We start from the raw sequence: 19,242 nt of genomic DNA on the forward strand, positions 1-19,242 counted from the left end.
GGCAGGATTTTTCTGAGACTTGGTGGTGACCTAACATAAATGATTGTGGTGCTTTCGCTGTAAAGAATGTTTGAAATCAGACACTGTGGCTGGATTAACGGGAAATGTATCTTTAAAATGGTGTCAGATACTTGTATACTTGATTAATTTTAATTATGACATTTTTGTTGTTTTGAATTTGGCGCCATGCACTTTCACTGGCTGTTGGTGAGATGGGACGCCATGTATCTCAGAGAGGTTAAAATAAATCCTGCTATGCCCTGAGACTAAACATCAAACAGGCAAAGCGTCAAAACAGGATTAAGATTGAATCATACTACACCGGCTCCGACGCTCGTCTTATGTGGCAGGGCTTGCAAACAATTACAGACTACAAAGGGAAGCACAGCCGTGAGCTGCTCAGTGACACGAGCCTACCAGATGAGCTAAATCACTTCTAATGCTCGCTTCGAGGTAAGCAACACTGAGGCATGCATATGAGAGCATCAGCTGTTCCGGACGACTGTGTGATCACGCTCTCTGTAGCCAACGTGAGTAAGACCTTTAACTTCTTATGGTATAGGGGACGCTTGCGTCCCACTTGGCCAAAAACCAGGGAAAATGCAGCGCGGCAAATTCAAATAAATTGATATAAAATCTAACTTTCATTAAATCACAGATGTAAGATACTCAAAAAAGCATAAGAAGCTATTATCTGATGATAGCACAACAGGAAACAAAGAGGGTATCATATTTCAACCCTGCAGGCGCTACACAAAACGCAGAAATAAAATATAAATCATGCCGTACCTTTGACGAGCTTCTTTTGACAGCACTCCAATATGTCCCATAAACATCACAATTGGTCCTTTTGTTCGATTAATTCCGTCCATATATATCCAAAATGTCTATTTATTTGGCCCGTTTGATCCAGAAAAAACAGCTTCCAAAATGCGCAACGTCACTACAAAATATTGAGTTGCCTATAAACTTTGCCAAAATATTTCAAACTACTTTTGTAATACAACTTTAGGTATTTTTAAACGTTAATAATCGATCAAATTGAAGACGAGTCTATCTGTGTTCAATACAGGAACACAACAAACCAAGCTACGTTTCAAGTCTTGCGCAACTCTCAACAGTGTTACGCAGTTCCTAGTTGGCCCTACTTCTTCATTGCACAAATGAATAACCTCAACCAAATTCCAAAGACTGGTGACATCCAGTGGAAGTGGTACGAACTGAAAACAAGTTCCTAAGAAATATCGTTTGCCAATGAGAAATCAGTGAACAGACAGAGTCCTCAAAAAAAATCTGAACGGTTAGTCCTCAGGGTTTTGCCTGCTACATAAGTTCTGTTATACTCACAGACATGATTCAAACAGTTTTAGAAACTTCAGAGTGTTTGCTATCCAAATCTACGAATAATATGCATATCTTATATTCTTGGTATGAGTAGCAGGAAGTTGAAATTGGGCATGCTATTTATCCAAAAGTGAAAATGCTGCCCCGTATACCTTAAGAAGTTAAACAGGTCAACATACACAAGGCTGCGGAGCCAGACGGATTTCCAGGATGTGTGCTCCGAGCATGTGCTGACCAACTGGCAGGTGTCTTCACTGACATTTTCAACATGTCTCTAATTGAGTCTGTAATACCAACATGTTTCAAGCAGACCACCATAGTCCCTGTGCCCAAGAACACAAAGGCAACCTGCCTAAATGTCTACAGACCCGTAGCACTCACGTCCGTAGCCATGAAGTGTTTTGAAAGGCTGGTCATGGCTCACATCAACACCATTATCCCAGAGACCCTAGACCCACGCCAATTTGCATACCGCCCAAACAGATCCACAGATGATGCAATCTCTATTGTACTCCACACTGCCCTTTCCCACCTGGACAAAAGGAACACTTATGTGAGAATGCTATTCATTGACTACAGCTCAGCGTTCAACACCATAGTACCCTCAAAGCTCATCACTAAGCTAAGGATCCTGGGACTAAACACCTCCCTCTGCAACTGGATCCTGGACTTCCTGACGGGCCGCCCCCAGGTGATGAGGGTAGGTAGCAACATATCTGCCACGCTGATCCTCATCACTGGAGCTCCCCAGGGGTGCGTGCTCAGTCCCCTCCTGTTCACCCATGGCCAGGCACGACTCCAACACCATCATTAAGTTTGCAAACGACACAACAGTGGTAGGCCTGATCACTGACAACGATGAGACAGCCTATAGGGAGGAGGACAGAGACCTGGCCGGGTGGTGCCAGAATAACAACCTATCCCTCAACATAACCAAGACTAAGGAGATGACCGTGGACTACAGGAAAAGGAGGACTGAGCATGCCCCCATTCTCATCGACGGGGCTGTAGTGGAGCAGGTTGAGAGCTTCAAGTTCCTTGGTGTCCACATGAACAACAAACTAGAATGGTCCAAACACACCAAGACAGTTGTGAAGAGGGCACGACAAAGCCTATTCCCCCTCAGGAAACTAAAAAGATTTGGCATGGGTCCTGAGATCCTCAAAAGGTTCTACAGCTGCAACATTGAGAGCTTGACTGGTTGCATCACTGCCTGGTACGGCAATTGCTCGGCCCACGACTGCAAGGCACTACAGAGGGTAGTACGGACTGCCCAGTACATCACTGAGGCTAAGCTGCCTGCCATCCAGGACCTCTACACCAGGCAGTGTCAGAGGAAGGCCCTAAAAATTGTCAAAGACCACAGCCACCCCAGTCATAGACTGTTCTCTCTACTACCGCATGGCAAGCGGTACCGGAGTGCCAAATCTAGGACAAAAAGGCTTCTCAACAGTTTTTACTCCAAAGCCATAAGTGTCCTGAACAGGTAATCAAATGGCTACCCGGACTATTTGCATTGTGTGCCACCCCCCACCCCAACCCTTCTTTTAGGCTACTGCTACTCTCTGTATATCATATATGTATAGTCCCTTTAACCACATCTACATGTACATACTACCTCAATCAGCCTGACTAACCCGTGTCTGTATGTAGCCTCGCTACTTTTATAGCCTTGCTACTGTTTATAGCCTCGCTACTGTTATTTTTCACTGTCTTTTTACTGTTGCTTTATTTCTTTACTTAGCTATTGTTCACCTAATACATTTTTTGCACTTTTGGTTAGAGCCTGTAAGTAAGCACGTGACGAATCAACTTTGATATGATTTGAATGGGTGAAGACAAAAGAGCTCTTCCGTAGGTGTACCAAAACATTCTAGGGCCATTTTGCCAAAGTGAGAATACAAGTTTATCAACTTTCAAAGCAGAATTATTTTCCCATTGTTCCTCAACTGTAGTTGATATAGTACACCTTTATCCAATGTATAAAAAAAATACCATTTCACATTTTGCTACACAAGACCGAATCAAGCCAATCGGTCACATTTTTCAAAATCAAGTCTGAAATTTCCAAAATGGAAATTACAAATTCAAAAGCCTTTTTAAACCTCAAATACAAGTTTTACATTTCCTGCAACAGGGTGTTCACATTAAGATCCTATCAGAAATAAAACAACAGATTTTGCCTATTAAGTTTCCTTGTAGCAAGTATGGGACATAAAACTGAAAGACAATCACCTGCCTTAGGCATTCAACTCACTGCTTGTGCCCCATTTCCACTTCCACTTTTTTCAAACACCAAAAAAATAAGTATGTACAACTTTAAATGGGAGATAGACTCAATGGCGCTGCCCATGCTGTCACAGACGCCATAATGGCACAGATACAAAGTTGAAACCTCTTTCCATGTCCATTGAGATGCTTCTATACATTTTTAGATGTTCACAACTGATTAGGGTTCCCTGGGAAACATGGTTCCTACCATGTCACATAAGCTTCGTTTACACCTTGTGCTAACATGTATGTTTCCTTATCTGATCAGTATGATCTAATCACTATCTGATCAAGGTTTGTTGCCTGCACACATGGTATTAAAATGTGTCTCTTATCCAGCCACAGTGTCCGCATTGTGAACAGATTTCCTTGTATTCTAATTATTTCACAGATTTACTTTTTTTTAATAATACTTATACCATCAATATGTCTTAAAATAAATAAATAAGTCAATGGTGCTACCTGTCAATGATTTTAGAGGGTGTTATAATTATGATTTAAATGGTTTGACTGTCGTGATCCATTTGCACTTGTGGTCAGGAAGATGCGTCTTTTAAAACTTTTACACCTGTCTAAAAATGTGGGCACCATCAGAATGTGGACAACAACAGGTTAAAAGGACGCATGCAAGCACCAGTTATAAACGGGGCTAAAAGACACAAAGGAGACGATGAACTCATTTTATTTCAAGATCTGCATTTGTGTCAAATCAGGATTTATTTTTTTAATTGCCCAAAAGACAAAAGTGACAACAGTACCAAACATGAAGTCAAATAAAAATGTGTCTATCTTTGATAATTTACCCAGGAAAGGGCTGAAAATTGCTCACATTCATATATGTAGCCTTAGAAATAAGCTAAATGGAAATCAATAACCTGCTAATATCCGATAACCTTAATACAGTATATTAGCCATTTCTGAGACTCACTTCGATAATTAATTTGATGATACAGCAGTAGCAATACAAGGATATAACATCTATAGAAGAGACAGGAATGCTTATTGGGGACGTGTTGCTGTATATATTCAGAGACATATCCCTGTAATGCTTAGAGTCAAGTAAGTCAAGATAAGTTGGCACATTCAGTTTGCGAAGTTGAATCTACATAAAGTTCTTCATACATGAGTTGTCATGCAGTCAATATGCTGTTCTGACCTTGTGTGCAAAGTCAAATGGCACGGACAAATCAATACGAATTCAGCAATGGAACCCAAAGCGCAAATACACCATTTTATGTCGGGTGTTATTTAAGTGCTGTGGTTCACTTGGCATATCTAAAGACTTTTCTTTGGGGGTGTTGTTATAGACCACCAAGTGATAACAGTCAGTATCTAAATAATATGTGTGAAATGCTTGATAGTGTACGTGATGTTAATTAACAGAGAGGTCTACTTTCTTGGGGACCTGAATATTGACTGATAATCATCAAGGTGCCAGGCTCAATAATCTGGTTCAGGTTATTAATCAACCTACCATGGTGTTTACAAACACTACAGGAACAAGATCATCCACATGTATCGATCACATGTTTACTAATACTGTAGAACTTTGTTCTAAAGTTGTATCCGAACCCATTGGATGCAGTGATCACAATATAGTGGCTATATCCAGGAAAGACAAAGTTCCAACAGCTGGGCCTAAAATAGTGTATAAGAGATCATTCAATAGATTTAACTGTGAGTCTTATGTGGATGATGTTAAAAATATTTGTTGGTCTGATGTGATTAATGAGGAGCATCCAGACGCTGCACTTGATGAATTTATCAAATTGCTTCCTCCAATTATTGATAAACATGAACCTGTTATTTCCGAAACTGACTGGATTGACGATGGATTGATGGATTGATGAGGAAATGAAAAACTGTATGGATGAAAGAGATGGGGCAAAGGGAGTGTCTAATAAGTCTAGCTGTACATCTGACTTGCTGACTTTACTGGAAATTGAGAAATTATGTGACAAAAAAAAGACAATTTTTTTTATTATGAAGCCAAGATCAATGATATAAAGAATGATCTTCATTGTAATCAGAGGGCTTATATAAATAATACATATGACTAAACTCAACACAAAGAAGAAGAAACTATATTATGAAGCCAAGACCAATAATATGAAGAATGATGGAAAAAACGTTGTAGTACTTGAAATAAAATTATGTCTAGAAAGACCGATTCAACTCCATCTTTCATCAGATGAGATGGCTTATTCATCACAAAACCATTTGCCACTAATTTTTTTAAATGTTTTTGTATTTGACCTCCTTTTTCGTAATATCCAATTGCGACCTTGTCTCATCACTGCAACTCCCCAATGGGCTTGGGAGAGGCGAAGGTCGAGTCATGCGTCCTCCAAAACATTACCCGCCAAACCACGCTTCTTATGAACCGCCCGCTTAACCCAGTGATGCAGCCTTAGACAGCTGCATCACTCGGTAGGCCCTGTTGCCAATTATTTATTCATTTTAATTCGTTGGCAAAGTGGGCAAACTTAGGCAGGAAATACCAAAAACAAACAGTGAGCCATCATACTCATGCATAAAAAAAAAATTATGAAAGAAAAACATTGCATTTTGTAAAGTTAGTGTGGAAAAATAGTTATTGATCAATAATGACAAATCTCTGTGCATTGAAAACTTAGATGGAAAGCTAGCTGACTCTACAGTATAGCCACTGCTGTCTGTCATATCTTTAATCTGAGCCTAGAGGAAAGTATTTGTCCTAAGGCCTGGAGGGAAACCAAAGTAATTCCTCTACCCAAGAATGGTAAAGTGTCCTTTACTGGTTCTAACAGCAGACCTATCAGTTTACTACCAGCTCTTATCAAACTGTTGGAAAAAAATGGTGTTTGATGAAATACAATGCTATTTCTCTGTAGACAAATGAACAACAGACATTCAGCATGCTTATAGAGAAGGGCACCCAATATGTACTGCACTGACACAAATGACTGATGTCATGCCCTGACCTTAGAGAGCCTTTAAATTCTCTATGTGGTTGGTCAGGGTGTGACTAGGGTGGGAAATCCATGTTTATATTTCTTTGTTGGCCGAGTATGGTTCCCAATCAGAGGCAGCTGTCTATCGTTGTCTCTGATTGGGGATCATATTTAGGCAGCCCTTTTTCCCACCTTCTGTTGTGGGATCTTGTCTTTGTGTGTTGCATGTGTTGCACTCCTAGCTTTACGTTTGTTGAGTTATTTGTTGTTTTTGGTGGAACATTTATAATTAAAGAAAATGTACGCCTACCACGCTGCACATTGGTCTTCATTTAACGACGGACGTTACAGAAGCTCCCACCACCAACGGACCAAGCAGCATGATCAGGTGGACTGGACTTGGGAGGAGATCCTGGATGGTAAAGGACCCTGGACGCAGGCCGGGGAGTATCGCCGTCCGAAGGAGGAGACAGAGGCAGCGAAAGCGAAATGGCGACGATACGAGGAGTTAGCTCAACGAAGCAAGCACGAGAGGCAGCCCCCCCCAAAATTTGGGGGAGGGCACACAGGGAGATTGGTGGAGTCAGGGTTCAGACCTGAGCCAACTCCCCGTGCTTACTGTGGGGAGCGTGTGACTGGTCAGGCACCGTGTTATGCGGTGATGCGCATGGTGTCTCCAGTGAGCATTCACAGGTCGGTATGCTCTGTGCCAGCTCCCCGCATTTGCCGGGCGGAAGTTGGCATCCAGCCAGGACAGGTTGTGCCAGCTCTACACTCGAGACCTCCAGTGCGCATCCACGGCCCAGTGTATCCGGTGCCTGCTCCACGCACCAGGCTTCCAGTGCATCTCCCCAGTCCAGTGAGACCTGGTCCGGTTCCGCGTTCCAGGCCTCCAGTATGTCTCCCCAGCCTGGTAAGCCCTGTGGCAGCTCCACGCACCAGGCTTCCAGTACGTCTCCTCAGTCCGGTGAGACCTGTTCTGGCTCCACGTACGAAGCCTCCAGTGATAATCCATGGCCCCGAGCCCACAGGGATAATCCATGGCCCGACATCTCCAGTGATGATCCATGGCCCGGAGCCTGTAGTGATGATCCATGGCACAAAGCCTCCAGTGATGATTCATGGCCCGGAGCCTGTAGTGATGATCCATGGCACGAAGCCTCCAGTGATAATCCATGGCCTGGAGCCTCCAGTGATAATCCATGGCACAAAGCCTCCAGCCTCCGGTCCCTAGTCTGGAGCCTCCAGCGACGGTCCCCAGTCCAGAGTTTCCAGCGATGGTCCGGAGTCTCCAGCGACTGTCCCCAGTCTGGAGCCTCCAGCGACGGTCCGCAATCCGGAGTCGTCAGCGACAAGCTGCAGTCCGGAGGCTCCAGCTGTGGTTCCCAGTTCAGAGCCTCCGGCGATGATCCACGGTCCGGTTCCTCCGGCAACGATTCGCGGTCCGGAGTCTCCGGCGATGATCCATGGTCCGGTTCCACAGAAGCAGATGGATCAGCGTAGGGAGCGGGGGCTACCTCTATTTGGTAGGTCAGGGTGTGACTAGGGTGGGAAATCTATGTTAATATTTCTTTGTTGGCCGAGTATGGTTCCCAATCAGAGGCAGCTGTCTATCGTTGTCTTTGATTGGGGATCATACTTAGGCAGCCCTTTTTCCCACCTTCTGTTGTGGGATCTTGTCTTTGTGTGTTGCATGTGTTTGCACTCCTAGCTTTACGTTCGTTGAGTTGTTTATTGTTTTTGGTGTAACATTTATAATTAAAGAAAATGTGCGCCTCCCACGCTGCACCGTGGTCTTCATTTAACGACGTACATTACAGATGATTGGTTGAAGGAAATTGATAATAAGAAGATTGTGGGAGCTGTACTGTTAGATTTCAGTGCAGCATTTAACATTGTTGACCATAACCTGTTATTCAGAAAATGTTTGCATTATGGCTTTTCAACCTCTGCCATATTGTGGATTTATTTATTTATATTTAACTAGGCAAGTCAGTTAAGAACTAATTCTTATTTACAATGATGGCATAGTACGGCCAAACCCAGCCGAAGCTGGGTCAATTGTGCGCCGCCCTATGGGACTCGCAATCACAGCCGGATGTGATTCAGCCTGGCTGGATTCAAACCAGGGACTGTAATGACACCTCTTGCACTGAGATGCAGTGCCTTAGAGAGCTGCGCCACTCAGGATTAAGAGCTATCTATCTAATAGAACTCTGAGGGTTTTTATTTAATGGAAGCCTCTCTAATGTCAAATATGTAAAGTGTAGTGTACCACAGGGCAGCTCTCTAGGCCCTCTACTCTTTTCTAGTTTTACCAATGACCTGCCATTGGCATTAAACAAAGCCTGTGTGTCCATGTATGTGGATGTTTCAACCATATACACATCAGCAACTACAGCTAATGAAGTCACTGAAACCCTTTAGGAGTGAGTAGACAGTAATACACTGGTCCTGAACATCTCTAAAACTAAGAGCATTGCATTTGGTACAATTTATTCCTTAAGTTCTAGATCTCAGCTGAATCTGGTAATGAATGTGTGGCTGTTGAACAAGTTGTTGAGACTAAATAAACTGTCATGGTCAAACTGTCATGGTCAAAACATAGAGATTCAATGGTCGTAAAGATGGTGAGGGGTCTTTCTGTCCATAATAATGAGTTGCTCTGCTTTTATGTCATCCCACTCCAAAAAGCAAGGCTTTAGTTTTGTCTTATTTTCATCCAGTCGTGTGGTCGAGTGCTGCAAGGAATGACCTAGTTGAGCTGCAGCTGGCCCAGAACAGAGCGGCACGTCTTGCTCTTCATTGCCAGTCTCTCTTGGCTAAGAGTTGAGGAGAGACTGACTTCATCACTTCTTCTTTTTATAAGAAACATTCATGTGTTGAAAATTACAAATTGTTTGCATAGTCAACTTACACACAGCTCTGACAGACACACTTACCCCACCATACATGCCACCAGGGGTCTTTTTACAGTCCCCAAATCCAGAACAAATTCAAGAATGCGTACAGTATTATACAGAGACAGTATTGTGTGGAACTCCGTTGCTCAAATGAACCGCAAACTTTTTTTTTTTTTTTAAACAGTTAAAGCAACACCTCACCCCACAATGCCTCTCCCCTATTTGACCTAGATAGTTTGAGTGTATGTATTGATATGTAGGCAACATTTTTAAATTGATGTAGTGCCGTCCTTGAGCTGTTCTTGTCTATTAATATTCTGTTTAATGTCATGTTTCATGTGTGGAGCCCAGGAAGATTAACTGCAGCTTTCGCAACAGCTAATGGGAATCCTAACGAAACATCCCAAAACAATTCTATATTGTTTAATTACAAATTAATATTAACTAGCATGCCAAAATATAAAAAGAAACACTGGAGATGACAGTAATGCATTTGTTTAGGCATGATATGATGTTATAAAGATGACTGCAATTTTAGCAAACCTACTAAAATCTTTGTAGTAATGCGAAATATCAATATGATATATTTGTATATATTTTTAAAACATGTACAAAACATTTCTAAGATATCTTTGGTGTAATTCAGATATAGCTTCCAAGAAAAAAAACTTTTTGAAAACTTTTTGAAAACTTTTTGTTAGATTTCTTTCCTTTCGAAAATAACTATATCCAGCTCACAGTTGTTGAGCAACATGAGTAACTTTCTCAAATTGTTCTGGTAGAATGTACCCGGTATTGCACTTTGCAAACTCTTTATCTTCAGTATTATTCACAGTGATCCTTCTTCAAAACGTTTTGTCCAAGAGTAGAAATCCAGTTTAGCAACAGAGATGTAGTAAAAATAGAAAAAGTACATTTAATTTTCAGGTGGCTAAAAGAGAGATATACATAGGAGTATAAATCCCCCAAAAAATATTATGTGATGAGACAAATATAGAATGTTGCTGTATAAATGTAAAAGTATCAATTAATAAATGTAATTTCTTTCATTGTATGATATAGAGAACATTATTGTCTGCTCATTATTTTCTGATCATTATTTTCTGATAGAGCATTTTAACAGAGTAACCAGACCAATGAGAGTGTGGCAGAGTTTCCTAATATTTTTAACAACAACTAACCAATTACTTGATCTGTAGATATGGTAAAGTACGTTCTTATAATCAAAGATAAAATACTTTCAAGTGGACAATGAAAATCACTGTTAATGGAAACATTGGTTTGTGAGGAATGCAGTAGAGGTTTGTCTTTACAGTAGAAAAACATTCTCAGTGGTGACATCAGCGGTGACATCATATCATGTGTTTTGTGTGGCATTCCAGGGGGTTGTAGGGAGTTGTAGTCCTTAAGGTATTCTCACAACTACAACACAGGCTCCAGCCCTTCCAATGTTGAGATTGACCTCCTGTTGGAGACATACAGTAAAGGGTAATGAAAGGTCATTCAGTCCGTCTTAAAAAACTATTACAGAATGGAAATTAAAGGTTGTGCCTGGCTATTGGAATTCTGGGTCGAAAAGCATTCTAAGAAGAAATAAGGAATGATTCAAGTTACCTCAGTCCATTCATTGTTCTGTGCATCATAGGACTCAACACTGTTCAGGTAGGACGTTCCATCGTATCCTCCGACAGCATATAGCCTGTCTCCTAGCAGACAGATACCTACAGCATCCCTGGGGACACTCAGAGAGGACACCGTTGTCCATGTGTCTGTTTTGGGATCATACCTGCAGTGACAGAGAAGAAATACAAGGATGAAGAGAAATACCTGAAGAAGTGTAGTGAGCACTGGGATATTTAAGAGATACAGAGCAAAGATTAAGCTTGTCCATGAATGAATTCAACAATATATTTTGAGTGGGACAAAATATTTTGTTGTATTTTTATTTTTTTAAAGTTTTTTAAATCATATTTTCTGTTTAATGGTATTCTGTTCATTGATTGGGTTACATGCAGTGTGTATCAGATACAGGTTGATTTTTACAGAACAGCCAGCAGGGGGTAGCAGAAGCCAGATAATCACACTGCTAAAACCAACTCCAATGGAAACAATGACGTGTCTTGGGTTTGACCTGTACAAGCAGACAGACAGAGATAATGGCTGTGTTCAAGAGGATCAACCCTGTAATGTGCCTGGGGGTAAATTGTGACTGATCTACAAATAATAATGAGTAGTTATTTATGACGCAAGGTTTTTTTGTAGATCTGTCAGTCGGTAGTCGGCCTGCGATGTGAAACAATCTCAATGTCTGCGTTTGACACTGCAGCCAACTTTAAAGGCAAGTTGAGACTGACTGATCTACAAATCACCTTGCATCATAAATAACTACTCACTATTCCATTGTAGATCAATCATCCAATCACAATTTACCCATGATACATCACGGTTTTGATGCTATCGAACACGGCCAATGCCTCACCTCAAGGGACATAACAAGACACACACCCAACTCTTTGTTTCTATACGCATAGCCTGAAATGTCCCAACTCTTTGTTTCCATACGCATAGCCTGAAATGTCCCAACTCTTTGTTTCCATACGCATAGCCTGAAATGTCCCAACTCTTTGTTTCCATACGCATAGCCTGAAATGTCCCAACTCTTTGTTTCCATACGCATAGCCTGAAATGTCCCAACTCTTTGTTGTCATACGCATAGCTATACTTCACCCTTATAAAATCTATAACAAGACACAATGTTGAGTTTTTTTACTCTAGTACAGTACTGGGATAGGCTACATCCCAATTCTAGTTCAGTACTGGGATAGGCTACATCCCAATTCTAATTCAGTACTGGGATAGGCTACATCCCAATTCTAGTTCAGTACTGGGATAGGCTACATCCCAATTCTAGTTCAGTACTGGGATAGGCTACATCCCAATTCTAGTACAGTACTGGGATAGGCTACATCCCAATTCTAGTACAGTACTGGGATAGGCTACATCCCAATTCTAGTACAGTACTGGGATAGGCTACATCCCAAATCTAGTTCAGTACAGGGATAGGCTACATCCCAGTTCTAGTTCAGTACAGGGATAGGCTACATCCCAATTCTAGTTCAGTACAGGGATAGGCTACATCCCAATTCTAGTACAGTACTGGGATAGGCTACATCCCAATTCTAGTACAGTACTGGGTGGGATAGGCTACATCCCAATTCTAGTACAGTACTGGGTGGGATAGGCTACATCCCAATTCTAGTACAGTATTGGGTGGGATAGGCTACATCCCAATTCTAGTTCAGTACAGGGATAGGCTACATCCCAATTCTAGTACAGTACTGGGATAGGCTACTTCCCAATTCTAGTACACTACTGAGATAGGCCACATCCCAAATCTAGTACAGTACTGAGATAGGCTGCATCTCAATTATCTGCACTTCTCCCAAAAGTGTGCACTGACATCTCTGTCATGGATTCAAAAGCTTTGGATTGGTGTAAGCCTGGGCTAGAGGGAGTTTTCACATTGCTAAATGCATTTCGGGAAGTGTGCAAATCCCAAGAATCGATACGCAGCCATATTGTAGACCAGAGCTATGATTGGTTGTCTTCCTCTCTACACAGTCTGAGAGTCTGGAGCAGTGGTTGTTTACCTCTCTACACAGTCTGTTAGTCTGGAGCAGTGGTTGTTTACCTCTCTACACAGTCTGTTAGTCTGGGACAGTGGTTGTTTACCTCTCCACACAGTCTGAGAGTCTGGAGCAGTGGTTGTTTACCTCTCTACACAGTCTGTTAGTCTGGGACAGTGGTTGTATACCTCTCCACACAGTCTGATAGACTGGAGCAGTGGTTGGACGCCGGGGCATCATGACCACCCACAGCATAGAGGAAGCTGTTGTACGTGGCCACACCCACCCCTCCTCTCCGCTTCGCCATGGGGGCACACATACTCCACTTGTTGGTGTGTGGATCAAAGCATTCCATCGACCGCAGACATGAGCTCCCGTCCCGACCGCCAACTGCAAACAATCTGTAAGGACAATAAAAGTGTTACAAATCGTATTTTGGATGTTGCTCAGATATGAAATCTTCTTTTAAGGCAGGGAAAATCTCAGGCTTCCTTAGCAGAGAGGAATGGAGGGTTAAAGGAAACATCTTCCTTCCTTGTTGTCTATTTTTTTTACCCAATATTCGGGAAGACAATCTAAAAAGGGTTTTATAGAGTGAAAACACACTGCAAAACGGTCCGTTGTTGTGTGGCGTTATGTAACGTTGAGCTGTGGTAGTCTAGGCCCAGGCTTACACCCGTAGAAAAGCATTCTTGTTTTAAGACGAAGGCTAGGCATTCGCCAAAATGTCTTACATAACAAGAAGCAGAACAATTTTTTCCTGTTGTGTTGTGTTATCAGCTTCTAGTGTGTAAGAAATTCTCCTTTTCATGTTGTGCGTTATGTCATAAATAAAGCTTGTGATTCAGTACCAACTGATACTGTCATAATGTTTTAGTACGACAGCCACTTACTTCCCGTTGAGTGCGGTGACTCCCATGGTGCTGCGTGGGGTGGACATGCTGGCCACGTAGTTCCACTGTCTAGCCTGGGGGTCCCACCTCTCCACCGTATTCAGGTAACTCCATCCATCATGGCCGCCTACTGCATACATGGGGCCCTCCAACACTGTTATACCTGGAGAGTTACAAAGAGGAGGGAACCATCAACCAGAGCCTACACTGTGTGTTTGTGTGTGTGTGTGTGTGTGTGTGTGTGTGTGTGTGTGTGTGTGTGTGTGTGTGTGTGTGTGTGTGTGTGTGTGTGTGTGTGTGTGTGTGTGTGTGTGTGTGTGTGTGTGTGTGTGTGTGTGTGTGTGTGTGTGTGTGTGGCTCAACCAGAGCCTACACTGTGTGTGTGTGTGTGTGTGGCTCAACCAGAGGCATCAACCATGATGCTCATTTTAGAACAGCTAAAGTGCTGTTGGATGAGTCACCGTTGTGTGGAACTGTATGAATGTAGGCTATTCTATTCTCCAAACAGACCTGGGTTCAAATACTATTTGAAATCATTTAAAATACGTTATTTCCCCTTGATTAAACTTGCTTGGCTTAATGGAACCAATAGAATAATCCCAAAACTACAAACTCTGGACGCCCAGAACCAGGCAGGCTAGTGCAAACTTAGTATTTGAAAGATTTGAAATAGTACTTGAACCCAGGTCTGTTGTCCAAACAGGATGGATATAAAACACTGCTAATCCTGCTATTGCTGGGGTCACTGAGGAAAGTGATTTTCCAACAACAATGAATAGGAAGTTACTGTACAACACAATAGATAGATTTATCCAGTGCATTCGGAAAGTATTCAGACCCCTTGACTTTTAAACACATTTTGTTAATGTTACAGCCTTATTTTAAAATGGATTAAATTGTTATTTTTTTCCATCAATCTATGCACAATACCCCATAATGACGGAGTGAAAACAGGTTTTTATGAATTTTAGCAAATGTACAAAATTTTTAAAAAATAGCATATTTACATAAGTTTTCAGACTCTTTGCTATGAGAGTCGAAATTGAGCTCAGGTGCATCCTGTTTCCATTGATCATACTGGAGATGTTTCTACAACTTAATTGGAGTTCACCTGTGGAAAATTCAGTTGATTTTACATGATGTGGAAAGGCCCACATTTGACAGTGCATGTCAGAGCAAATGAGGTGGAAGGACTTTTCCTTCCAATCGAGACAGGATTGTGTCTAGTACCCGATCTAGGGAAGGGTACCAAAGCATTTCTGCAGCATTGAAGGTCCCGAAGAACATCATCATTCTTCATCATCGTCATTCTTCATCATCAGCCTCCATCATTCTTAAATGAAAGAATTTTGGAACCACCAAGACTCTTCCTAGAGCTGGCTGCCCAGCCATGCTGAGCAATCAGGGAAGAAGGGTCTGTTTATTTTACGAGGCAAGTCAGTTAAGAACAAATTCTTATTTCCAATGACAGCCTAGGAACAGTGAGTTCCTAGTAGTTCCTAGTAGAGTTCCTATGGTAGAGAGGTCAGACGGAAGCCACTCCTCAGTATACAGCCCGCTTGGAGTTTGCCAAAAGGCACATGAAGGACTCTCAGACCATGATAAACAAGATTCTCTGGTCTGATGAAACCAAGATTGAACTCTTTGGCCTGAATGCCAAACGTCACGTCTGGAGGAAACCTGGCACCAAACCTACAGTGAAGGATGGTGGTGGCAGTAGTACGCCTGATTACCAACAATGAAGAGACAGCCTACAGGGGTGGAGGTGAGGGCCCTGGAAGAGTGGTGCCAGGAAAATATACTCTCACTCAACATCAACAAAACAAAGGAGCTGATCGTGGACTTCAGGAAACAGCAGAGGGAGCACCCACCTATCCACATCAACGGGACCGTGGTGGAGAAGGTGGAATGCTTCAAGTTCCATGGCATACACATCACCGACAAACTGAAATGGTCCACCCACACAGACAGTGTGGTGAAGAAGGCGCAACAGCGCCTCTTCAACCTCAGGAGACTGAAGAAATATGGCTTGGCACCTAAAACCCTCACAAACTTTTACAGATGCACAATTGAGAGCATCCTGTCGGGCTGTATCACCACCTGGTATGGCAACTGCACCGCCCACAACTGCAGGGCTCTCCAGGGGGTGGTGAGGTCTGCCCAACGTATCACCGGGGGTAAACTACCTGCCCTCCAGGACACCTACAGCACTCGATGTCACAGGAAGTCCAAAAAGATTATCAAGGACAACAACCACCAGAGCCACTGCCTGTTCACCCAGTTATCATTCAGAAGGCGATGTCAGTACGTACAGGTGCAGCAAAGCTTTGACCGTAATCTCAAGGCCGTCAGACTGTTAAATAGCCAGAACTAGCACCTTAGACGCTGCTGCCCTATATACATAGACTTGAAATCACTGGCCGGTTTAATAATGTTTACATATCTTGAATTACTCATGTCATATGTATATACTGTATTCTATTCTATTCCACTGTATTTTAGTCTATGCTGCTATGACTTTGCTCGTCCAAATATTTATACATTTTTGAGTCCATTCCTTTAGATTTGTATGTGTATTGTTGTGAAATTGTTAGATGTAACTTGTTAGATATTACTGCACTGTTGGAGCAAGAAACACAAGCATTTCACTACACCCGCAATAACATCTGCTAAACATGTGTATGTGACCAACAACATTTGATTTGATTTGAATGTGCTTTGGGGATATTTTTCAGCTGCAGGGAAACTAGTCAGGATCGAGGGAAAAACTTGAACCCAATCGAACATCTCTGGAGAGACCTGAAAATACCTGTTCAGCGACTCTCCCCATCCAACCTGACAGCATTTGAGAGGAGACTAGTCAGGAACGAGGGAAAGATGAACAGAGGAAAGTACATAGATCCTTGATGAAAACCTGCTCCAGAGCGCTCAGGACCTCCAAATGGGGCGGAGGTTCACCTTCCAGCAGGACAACAACCCTAAACACACAGCCAAGACAACACAGGAGTGGCTTTGGGACAAGTCTCTGAATGTCCTTGAGTGGCCCAACCAGAGCCCGGACATGAACCAGATTTAACATCTCTGGAGAGACCTGAAAATAGCTGTGCAGCAATGCTCCCCATCCAACCTGACAGAGCTTGAGAGGATCTGCAGACAAGAATGGGAAAAGCTCTCCAAATACATGTTTGCCAAGCTTGTAGCGTCATACCCAAGAAGACTCAAGTCTGTAACCCCTGCCATAGTTGCTTCAACAAAGTACTGAGTAAAGAGTCTGAATACTTATGTACATGTGATCTTTTCAGTTGGCTGTTTTTTTTATACATTTGCAAACATTTCTAAAAACACTTTTTTTAAACCCGTTTTTGCTATGTCATTTTGGGTTATTGTGTGTAGATTGATTAGTGAAAACAAACTATTTACTCCATTTCAGAATAAGGCTGTAGGTGAACAATATTTGGAAAAAGTCAAGGAGTCTGAAAACTTTTCGAATGCGCTGTATATATTGTCTGATAATGTTCTGGTTTAGGGCACAACATTATTCTAAAGGAACATCGGGTATAAAACATTCTACATTCTGTACGAATTACGTTAAACCGAAATCGTAATTTTTATTAAACCAGTTGTGGTTGATTTGACATGTGAAAAAGTCGTTCCCTTCTTTTCTCAACAGGCCATAGCCAGCAGCACATGCAGCTCCTCACATCTTCACAGGAAAACCGTGCTCACCACAAGCAAAGAATAAGAGCTATCTGCTACAGCCCCGATGAAAGGAGACCCGGTAATACTATTCACTGTAACCTCTGGGGGAAACATGTTCACTCATAGCTCATAAATGTCAACCACACATCTCACAGACGAGTGAGATGAATACTTGACTAGAGATCCTCAGTACACAGGCATAGACCAATTCCAACTGTGAATCAAGCCATTCCTGATATGAAACGTATTGGTAGTCTGCCAAGGTGTTATATAGGAATAGTGTAAGTGAGAGAGAGTGAAAGAGAGAGAGAGAGAGGCAGAGAGTGAGAGAGGGGCAGAGAGAGAGACAGAGTGACAAAGAGAGGTAGAGAGAGAGAGAGACAGAGAGAGGTAGAGAGAGAGAGGGGGGGAGGCAGAGAGAGAGAGGCAGAGAGTGAGAGAGGGGCAGAGAGAGAGACAGAGAGAGACAAAGAGAGGTAGAGAGAGAGAGAGTGCGAGAGAGGAGAGAGAGAAAGAGAGACAGAGAGAGAGAGAGAGTAGAGAGAAAGAGAGACAGAGAGAGAGGGACTCTTTAGGGTGTAGCTCACCCCTTGGTAGCAGTACTGTAGACGACTTCATCACCGACCTCAACCCAGAGTCTCTCAGAGCCTTCACAGTCAGCCCACTAACACCTATCTCAGACCACAGTAAAATCACAGTGTATCTGAGAAGAGCGGAACCCAACCATGAAGCATCACGGCCCAATAAATTACATGGTACTAAACAGGCCTATAGATGGAGTGCAAACAGTACAGAAATCTACCAAAAAGCAAATTAGTTGCCAAAAAATACACAACAAATGGACAAGGTTTTAGCCTTAACATTCTCCTACAGCAACAAAGGTGTAAATTTGGCAGTTTGGAACATAAACTTTATATTTAACAAATTAGCCTCCTTGGCTAATCGAAAGAAACATAAGAGTAAACCAAAAATAATAGATAATGAAAAATGGTCTGATTATGATTGGAGAAATCTAAGGAAATCATTGAGAAATATATCTAATCAAAAACACAGAGAACCAGACAACAAAAATCTACTCGTTCAATATGGGGAAACACTGAAGCAATACAACACCTTTTAAGAACAGAAAAAGGAACAGCTGGATGGAATTGAGGAATCCGTAGAATCAAACCACATCTGGGAAAATTTGAATTGGCTATTCAAAATGGGGATATGTGGAGAAATCACTTTTCAAACCTCTAGAGCAATATAAACCTCTACTGCAATATAACAAAGAGCCCAGAACAAAAAAAGCTATACAAAAAAATACAAATCCTTGAATTAGCAGCCAAGACTATTAGAATCGTGTAGATATCCAAATTATAGAAGAATAATTTCCTTGATGAGCACAACGTCCTAAGCAGAAGCCAGATTGGATTTCTTTTTTAATGATCGTACGACAGACCACATTTTTACCCTCCATACTTCTAATTAACATACAAGTAAACCAAAAGAAAGGCATAATCTACTCGTGTGTTGTAGACTTCAAGTTCAATTTTATTCAATTTGGCATAAACTAATATAAACTAATCGA

At 42.1% G+C, this 19,242-nt stretch overlaps 1 protein-coding gene across 1 annotated transcript in view; it reads right to left on the reverse strand.

Annotated features, from left to right (window-relative positions):
- Positions 1 to 9,859: 9,859 nt before the first annotated feature.
- The window catches only part of klhl4 (kelch-like family member 4), a 66,799-nt gene continuing 57,416 nt past the window's right edge, over positions 9,860 to 19,242 (reverse strand). The window contains 4 exon segments of the mRNA XM_031798261.1: positions 9,860 to 10,916; positions 11,066 to 11,237; positions 13,266 to 13,478; positions 13,971 to 14,133. Of these exon segments, the coding sequence (XP_031654121.1) occupies positions 10,857 to 10,916; positions 11,066 to 11,237; positions 13,266 to 13,478; positions 13,971 to 14,133 (608 nt within the window). The 3' untranslated portion in view covers positions 9,860 to 10,856.

Source organism: Oncorhynchus kisutch, linkage group LG19 (genome assembly GCF_002021735.2).
Source record: "Oncorhynchus kisutch isolate 150728-3 linkage group LG19, Okis_V2, whole genome shotgun sequence".
NCBI classification, from domain to species: domain Eukaryota; kingdom Metazoa; phylum Chordata; class Actinopteri; order Salmoniformes; family Salmonidae; genus Oncorhynchus; species Oncorhynchus kisutch.